Genomic DNA, 9,072 nt, shown 5'->3' with positions numbered 1-9,072 from the left:
GGGTTAGGTACACGATGAACGGGGCTCGGGCCAGGGTGGAGGGGAGTGGAGCGGCTGAGAAGTGGTCAGAACCTATGACCTGCTTGGAAGGAAGGAGGGCAGATCAGGCTATTCCCCACTATCCAGCACAAAGTTGCAGTGTGGCTTCAGGCCCTGAACCAGGCAATGGTCCTAAAGAGGCACTCCTGACCCCAGGATCGGGCTGGGGGCAACTTCGTCATAGGCTTGCAGCCCCACAGACCTGGGTATGAACTCCAGATCCGCCACTGACTGCTGGGGGTCTCTGGGCCAGCTAACGCTTCGGGTCAGGAAGAGTCCTTATCTACAAAAAGAAAATAGAACAGACTTCACACCTGCGAAAACCCTACGAGGCCCACCTGCGTCTTCCGGGTCAGCGCATCTGCGCAGGCGCAGAGGCCCAGCGGGCGCTGCGTGGGACTCAGTGCGCGTGCGCCGGTCTCTGTCTCTCTCACTCTCTCTCTCTCCCCCCCCCCGCCCCTCCCCCACACACCCGCCCCCGCGTGCGCCTGCGCAGAGTCGCGGTTCGGCGGTGGAGACCGGAGGGCGCGGGTCTCCGAGCGGCAGCTCGCTCGCGGCGAGCCGGCCCGAGCCCGGGCGGCGGGTTCTTCGCCATGCCGGGGATGGTGCTGTTCGGCCGGCGCTGGGCCATCGCCAGCGACGACTTGGTCTTCCCGGGGGTCTTCGAGCTGTTCGTGCGAGTGCTGTGGTGAGGGCGGGCTCTGCGGGCGGCGGGCGGCCGGGGCGGAGGAGGGAGCGGGGCCGAGGCGGTCGAGGGCAGGGACGGTGTCGCCTGCCCTGCGTTCTTGTACCTGGTCCTCTCCACCGCCCGAGGAGGTGGGTGCCGCTGCTCTCCCCATTTACAGACGGCACACGGCGGTCCAGAGAGGGTGCGCCGTGCCCGGCCGGCGTCATGGGGTGGGCCCGCCGGCGGGACGTCGGCGCTGCAGGGCATGGGCACCCCTCCGGGGCGCCGAGACCCGGGCCTGGAAGCCGCCGGGACTGCGCTGCCGCCCCAAGCTGTCTCCTCGGGACCTCCTGCCTCGAGCCGGGAACAGCCCTCGGCATCACTCCAGCGTTCTGCATGGAAACGCACTGTATCTTGTCTGCCAAACGCAGGAATGGCAACAGTACCGTTCGTGCCGTTCCTGAGCCAGTTGTGGCTGAATCCCTTGATGAGCACACAGGATGGCATTTTCTCTCTAGTCTTTAAAAATGTGGAATCCGTGGGAAGTGGAATTGGGTGCCTGAAAGTCAGTCCCAGAGAGTCTGAGCGAAGAGTAATATCATCGTTATGAAAAAGTAGAGGGCTTCCCTGGTGGCGCAGTGGTTGGGAGTCCGCCTGCCGATGCATGGGACGCGGGTTCGTGCCCCGGTCCGGGAAGGTCCCACATGCCGCGGAGCAGCTGGGCCCGTGAGCCGTGGCCGCTGAGCCTGTGCGTCCGGAGCCTGTGCTCCGCAATGGGAGAGGCCCGCGTACCACAAAAAAAAAAAAAAAAAAAGTAGATTCTTAAGGGGAGAGGAATTTTAAGAACATGAAATTATGAGCTGCTTCTTAGTTGTTTCACAGTTTTTAGAGCCAGTCTTTCTGAGATCATTTCCCCTTATTATTTCTAGACAAGGATGTAATATCACAAAACTGACAAAAGCATAAAAAGTTAACTAGTCCAGTTCCTCTTCTGGCCTTGAATCTCTAATACCGCGTTCTTGCGAAACGGTTTCCTGCGGGATTCTGAAATAACTTTAGTGAAGAATCACTATCACGTTGCATTGTTTGGTGCTGCCTTTCGTTGTTCTGTCCCGAATTACAAACTATACTTTTGAGTCTGCAGTCCTTGTCCTTTCAAGTTGATCAGTGTTCACCACAGAACATCTTTCCATAGCTTGCTTCCCATCCCCTTGTTTTTGTACTACACCCAGCAGATTACCATGGTGTTTGTCAGTTTCTTGCTGATGACTGTACAAGCATATACTTTGTTTACCAGGTGCATGTCTTGGAGTCATGATGGAGCTGCTTTCCAGCAGTTCCCATTATATTTGCTTGCTTATGGCTTTAAATGTACTGCAACAGGCACAGAATAAAAACAACGATGTAAGCATAGAAAGTATAAAACCCATTAAAAATAAAAAAGAAAGCCATACTCTTTAGTTGACTTAGTAAATATTTTATTGAGGAAGATTCAATTCCAAAGTGAACCTCGCCTTGTTTTGTGAGGTATTAACTCCATTTACTTCCTTCCACTGTGTTTTTCTTTTTTTTTTTAAATTTATTTATTTTATTTGTTTTTTATTTTTGGCTGCATTGAGTCTTCGATGCTGCGCACACGCTTTTCTCTAGTTGCGGCGAGCGGGGGCTACTCTTTGTTGTGGTGCGTGGGCTTCTCATTGCGGGGGCTTCTCTTGTTGCGGAGCACGGGCTCTAGGCTGCAGTAGTTGTGGCTCACAGGCTCAGTAGTTGTGGCGCATGGGCATGGTTGCTCTGCGGCATGTGGGATCTTCCCAGACCAGGGCTTGAACCCGTGTCCCCTGCATCGGCAGGCGGATTCTCAACCACTGAGCCACCAGGGAAGCCCCACTGTGTTTTTCAAAGCGGCTCCTCGGACTCCATTTCTGACGCTCCCTGTGTCTCGGCAGGTGGGTCGGCATCCTGACGCTGTATCTCGTGCACAGAGGGAAGCTGGACTGTCCTGGTGGTGTCCTGCTCAGCAGCTACCTGATCGTGCTCATCATTCTCCTGGCAGTTATCATATGCACCGTGTCAGCCATCGTGTGTGTCAGCATGAAAGGTAAACACTAGTCTTTTCTGTTTGACACTTCTTCTTCTTTGGGCTGCGCAGCCTGTGGGATCTTAGTTCCCAGACCAGGGATCCGGGCCCCCTGCAGTGGGGGAGTCCTGACCACTGGACCGCCAGGGAATTCCCAACACCTCTTCTTCTTTAATTGCTTTTTTGAGATATAATTCACATACCATACAATTCATCCGTTTACGTGTACAATTCAGTGATTTTTCGCACATTCAGAGACCCGTGCAACCCTCCCCACAATCAATTTCAGAACATTTCATCACCCCAAAAAGAATTCCTGTACCCACTAGCAATTACTCCTCATTTCTCCCCAATTCCCTCAGCCCTAGGCATCCACTACTCTACTTCCTGTCTGTAGAGTTGCCTGTTCTGGACATCATATAGGTGGACTCATCCACGATGTGGCCTTTCGGTCTGGCTTCTTAAACTTGGGATAGCGTTTTCAAGGCTCATCCGTGTTAGAGCGTGTGTGTCAGCACTTCATTCCTTTTTGTGACCGAATAGTACTGCACTGAACATATACACCACAGTTTACTTATCCATTTGTCAGTTGGTGGACATTTGGGTTGTTTCCACTTTTTGGCTGTTACAGATAATGCTGCTTTCAACATTCGCGTACATGTTTTATATACCCTTATGTTTTTATTTCTCTTGGATATGTACCTAGGGATGGTAGTGCTAGATCACATGGTAGGTAAATCTGTTTAACTTCCTGAGGAACTGCCAGACTGTTTTCCAAGCAGTTGCACCGTCTTGCTTTCCCACCAGCACTTTACAAGGGCTCCGGTTTCTCCACGGCCTCACCACCACTTATCATCTGACTCTTCGATCATAGCCGTCCTGGCAGATATGAAATGCTGTCTCACTGTGGCTTTGATATGCATTTTCTTGGTGATTAACGATATTGAGCATCTTTTCATATGCTCAGTGGCCGTTCTTATATTATTTTTATTTATTTATTTATTTATTTTTCCCGGTACGCGGGCCTCTCACTGCTGCGGCCCCTCCCGTTGCGGAGCACAGGCCCCGGACGCGCAGGCCCAGCGGCCACGGCTCACGGGCCCAGCCGCTCCGCGGCATGTAGGATCTTCCCGGACCGGGGCACGAACCCGCGTCCCCTGCATCGGCAGGCGGACTCCCAACCACCGCGCCACCAGGGAAGCCCCTATATTATTTTTAAAGAAATGTCTATTCAGATTCTTTGCCCAATTTTAAATTGGGTTCTTTGTCTTTTATTAATGAGTTGTAAGAGTTACATATCTTCTTGATAATTTTTTTTCTATATGTTACCATTTTCTGCAGACAGTCGTTTAGCTGAGAATGTCTGAAACCGTTGGAAACCTTCCCTGTCGATTACTGTGGTTTGTAGGATGAGCTGAGCACTCTTGTGGCTGATAAAGAAATGCATCAGTAAATGAAAACTCATTCGTCAAAGGCAGGGCTGCATGGCATGCTACCATCCAACGTGTTTTATCACTGCTTGAATCGGGATGTAGGAGGGAGCCTTACAGATTGTAGAGGATGGTGATAAAACCGGGAGAGAGTAAGCAGCTGATACCCTGGGTGATGGAATCAAGATCTCGACAGGGTGGAACGATAGGCTGAAACTTAATAGATGGTAGTTCGTGGGGAGAAATACAGAGAGAAATGTTAGTGGCAAAGTGTTTCATGAGAAAAAGTCCTTAGGGTTTGGATGACCAAAAAGCATGGCACGTGCCCACGTACTGCAGTAACGTAGAAAATAAAGCTCTGGATATTTTAGTTTACCTCTGAAAACATGAATGCATGGGGTCTGGATCAAAGACGGTCCCAGTTCTTTGGTCTTTGTCGGCCCCCAGGTCTGGATTGTCATTGGTACTGATGCTGAAGGAAGGAAGGAGCTGAAATGTGTACGATGAGGAGTTAGCACTATGAGGTTCTTACTGAGCTCTGATTTTCTGAAAGATGGCGTCATGTCAGGTGCAGGGTATCTAATTCAGTTTCCCTGTCTGTTCACATCACATTCTGTTTAGCACACCAGGCTTACAACTGTAATAGTGGGTTCAGTATAAGCCTTTTTCTCCTTAAATGTTTGTCTTCAGATATTTTTGGTGGTGTCAGGGCACAGTCACAGCCCTGCGGTGGACGGAGGGCCGCATGCCTCGGGCTTCTAGCTCGGCAAACATCCGTCGGTCGTGTGGGGTGTCCTGGGTGGGTTGCTTATGCAGCAGCCTCCTCCAGACAGGACTTCCCCCCACGCCTCACACAGCAAGTGGATGTGTCAGAAACCGGCCCTCTGCCCGCTGCAGGACGGGTGGTTGGTTCAGGACTGGACATGCGCCCTGATTCGGGCCAGTGAGATTCAGGGAGTTTCCTGGGAAGTTCCAGGGAAGTCCTTCCCTGCTCCTCTGGGAAAGATCCAGAAGCAGCATATGGTTCTCCTTCTGGATGGCACTGTGCACGAGTGGGCTGCTGAATTCCTGCTGAGTCTCCTCTGCTCACAGCCCAGGAGGAGCTGAGTACAGAGGAGGGCAGGGCTGAGAAGCACAGGACACCCTGGTGCCAGTCCTGGCCCTGCATTTCCAGTCCCCTGAGTCAAGACAGGTCCTGCCTGTTTTCATTTTTTTGAATTTATTTATTTTATTTACTTATTTTTGGCTGTGTTGGGTCTTCATTGCTGCGTGTGCGGGCTTTCTCTAGTTGCGGCGAGCGGGGGCCACTCTTGGCTTCTCATTGTTGTGTCTTCTCGTTGCGGAGCACAGGCTCTAGGCACATGGGCTTCAGTAGTTGTGGCACATGGGCTCAGTAGTTGTGGCTCATGGGCTCTGAAGCGCAGGCTCAGTAGCTGTGGCACACGGGCTTAGTTGCTCCGCGGCATGTGGGATCTTCCCAGACCAGGGTTCGAACCTGTGTCCCCTGCATTGGCAGGCGGATTCTTAACCACTGCGCCACCAGGGAAGCACCCTGTTTGTTTTTAAACCAGTTTGAGTTTGATTTTCTGATACTTGTAGCTAAAGGTACCACAACTGAACTGAAGACAGTATTTTATAAAAGCATGTTAATTTAATTGCCAATTTGATACAAATCAATAACAAAATATGCTTTATTTTAAATATTATGTAAATTTCAGTGAAGAATACCATAAAGTTTTAAAAAAAGACAGATGATGGTTCAGGTCAAATGAGAAGAGGAATGACCATCAAGCCAACAGTAGATGATGACTGAAGATTATCAGTTAAGTGATGCATTTGGATGAAGTCAGGATTTCTCGTAACAACCTAGGGGCATAATTTCAGAGCAGTACTGGGGGCACAGCTCATTCCCTTAGTAGAAGCCATAAGGTGGTTTTCATTTTCTTCCGATGAAAATTAACCTCTACTACTAAAATAAATAATAGAATCTATAATAAATGTCAGAATTGGCATATGGGTGGATTTAATCCACACTTTAGCAGTAATTGATCATGGCTTAACAGTGTCACATTTGTGCATCAATTCAGGTTTGAAATGAAACTGCTCTTACAAACAGGCCGGCCTTTGCCGTAGCACGCGTACCACTGAACCTGTTTGAAATAAAGTTTTTCTCTTATTTTTTCAAAGAAAAAAAAAGACAAATGGGAAAAAATATTGTAACAGGTGAGACTTAAGAGCCAATCTCCTTAATATAGAAGGGCTCTACGATAAATAAAAAGACCAATAGTCAGCGCAAAAATGGGCAGATATGGTGAACAATAAAATAAGTAAAAGGGATTTTTACATATATAAAAAAACATTCAGCCTCAATCACAATAAGGAAAATTCACCGAGATGATACATTGGGTTGGCCAATCTGTGCAGTTGGGAGACTGTTGCTTCCGGGTCTTTCCTGGAGCCGGGAACGCCTTCCCCAGAACCTCCCTTCGGCTCAGGCAGCTCATTTGGTTGGTGGGCATGTAGATTCGTTGAATCTCTTGGAAGCCTAATTTGGCTGTGTGTGTTGTGTACATATGGGTATCAGTCGGTTTTTTTCCCCTTATATATTTGCATGTGCGCAGAATACTTGAAGTTTGCCACAGTGTTGCTTGTAGGCATGAAAGATTGGAACAAACTCGGTGCCTATCAATAGGCCGCCGGTTTAAGTGTCGCTTGTTCATACGATGGTCTCCTGTGCACCTGTTAAAAAGAACGTGAAATGCTTTGTGAAAGGACAAGGAGTGATTTCTAATATGCTAAGGTACAGGACACTGTACGTAGTTTGTTACTTTTTTGTAAAGGGATAAACCTACCTGTTTGGTTTATGTGTGGACCTCTGGGGGGCTACATGAGTGACGAGTTTATACTTTGCGGGGAGGTGACCGAGGGCTGCGGCGCAGTGGTGGAAGGGAGGCTTAACATTTACTTTTACCCACTTGAGCGCTTTGAACTTTTCACCCTTTACCTGCATTGCCTGCACAGAATCAGGGTTGTTTACAAGTTACAAACTTTAGGTGTATCTTTCAATAACCGTGAACCCCTTGGTAAACTTTATTACTGGTACATGGATAACTCCCATCACCCCTTCTGTTTTGTAAGTGATGTCAATCATTAATCTGTCAGTTGAACAGAAAGGCCCTGTTTCTGGAGCTTTTGGCTGATACACCTCTAAACGAAACAGCACACGTTGTAAGGGTGCATTTGGAACAAAGAGAATTCAGTCATCTTTATCCAGAAAACTGATGCTTGTGGATTTACCTCTTTCTTGGTCTTCACTGTAGAATCTTGATATCGTGGTAGTTTCCAGTTTTGATGTGAGAACCTCCCTGATGAAATCCTACTGTTTTGACCATGCGGGAGGTTTAGTTAGGGAAGATCCACCCTCGTGACTGTCGTGTTTTGAGAGAACGCCCTCCGCTTCCAAGGTCTGCCCTTCGCTGTGTTTGGTTTGGATTCTGGGACATCTTGCATCGCCTCGGCGTTTGTGTCTGAAGAGCTCCTCTCGTGCGGGAGAAAATCACTGCAGTGGCTAGAGGTGTCAAGTCCCAAGATCGTGCGACGCAGGCCTTCCTTGTGTGGCTCTCGTGTCACTGGCTCAGCCGTGTGACGGGCAACAGGGTTACCTCCTGAGACAGCGTCAGGGACATTACGATCCGGGACGCAGCCGTGCTCATTCGTTCTGGGGCGCCAGCTTTGTGATGCTTGCTGCAGCACCGGATCCACACCGGCAGCTCTTCACCTCGAGGAGAAAAGAAAGGTCTGAGTAAAATAGAAACGCTTTTCTAGGCAAGCGTAAACATAAAAAGAAGGGTTTTTCAGTATCTCCTGTCTTTTCTGGACCCTTTCACCAGAACTCCGTCTCCTGCTTCCTTACCTCTGAATTTGCTGCATCCGGGCGGGCTCCGGGGCTGGAGCCTCCCTGCTCCAGCAGCCTCTTCTCTGGAATCCTAGCCCTCCAGGAGGTAGGGGGTGAGCAGGTGCTGTTTCCTGTTTCTCTCTGCTGGCTGACTATTGTATAATAATACACTCCAGATACAGGCCTGATTTGTACATACCTGCACTCAGTTGTCCCTCAGGGAGAGAGAGAGTGCTGTTTCAGTTATCTTAGAACATGTTGTCTTTGTGCCAAAAATAAGGCCTGGTAGTGTCTAATATTTTAAAATATGACTCTAAGTAATTCATTCTAATGGAAGGTAGCTTTTGGAATTTAAAAGCTATTTCCTTATCAAATTATTTTTTAGATCTTAGATTTTTTTTCAGTCACTGTTTTTGTTTTAATCATGTGGCATTTTTATGTTGCTTAAATTGGTGTTTATCACAACTTTTTCCCAAAGGGCGAGAGTTGATTTACATCAAGAATTAAAGTACACAGGACTCTAGTGATACTTGGATTTCTTTTACAAACAGTTTTGTTTATTTAGTTTTATAAATTTATTTGTTTGTTTTTATTTTTGGCTGCGTTGGGTCTTTGTTGCTGCGCGCTGGCTTTCTCTAGTTGCGGCGAGCGGGGGCTACTCTTCATTGTAATGCGCGGGCTTCTCATCGCGGTGGCTTCTCTTGTTGCGGAGCACGGGCTCTAGGTGCTCGGGCTTCAGTAGTTGTGGCATGTGGGCTCAGTAGTTGTGGCGCACGGGCTTAGTTGCTCTGCGGCATGTGGGATCTTCCCGGACCAGGGCTCAAACCCGTGTCCCTTGTATTGGCAGGCGGATTCTTAACCACTGCGCCACCAGGGAAGCCCCAAACTCAGTTTTAGATGTTGTGTCTAAATGGTGGGCTTCTGCAAGTGGTCTCACACATCAGAATTGTTGGCTTCCCAAAAG

The 9,072-nt window shown here is 48.9% G+C and overlaps 1 protein-coding gene across 5 annotated transcripts in view; it reads left to right on the top strand.

Annotated features, from left to right (window-relative positions):
- The first annotated feature begins 449 nt into the window (after positions 1–449).
- Positions 450–9,072, top strand: part of DAGLB (diacylglycerol lipase beta) — a 32,571-nt gene continuing 23,948 nt past the window's right edge. Inside the window, exons 1-2 of one of the 5 annotated variants that reach the window (XM_059036419.2) lie at positions 450–727; positions 2,653–2,804. In XM_059036419.2, the coding sequence (XP_058892402.1) occupies positions 633–727; positions 2,653–2,804 (247 nt within the window). In that variant the 5' untranslated portion in view covers positions 450–632. Of the gene's footprint in view, positions 728–2,652; positions 2,805–7,682; positions 8,010–8,103; positions 8,215–9,072 lie in introns of those variants that run through there. The other 4 variants (XM_067012382.1, XM_059036420.2, XM_067012384.1 and 1 more) reach the window with 4 other exon arrangements.

This window comes from Kogia breviceps, chromosome 14 (assembly GCF_026419965.1).
Source record: "Kogia breviceps isolate mKogBre1 chromosome 14, mKogBre1 haplotype 1, whole genome shotgun sequence".
NCBI classification, from domain to species: domain Eukaryota; kingdom Metazoa; phylum Chordata; class Mammalia; order Artiodactyla; family Physeteridae; genus Kogia; species Kogia breviceps.
Note: the sequence above shows the minus strand (reverse complement) of the source record. Positions and strands in the feature narration are given on the sequence as shown.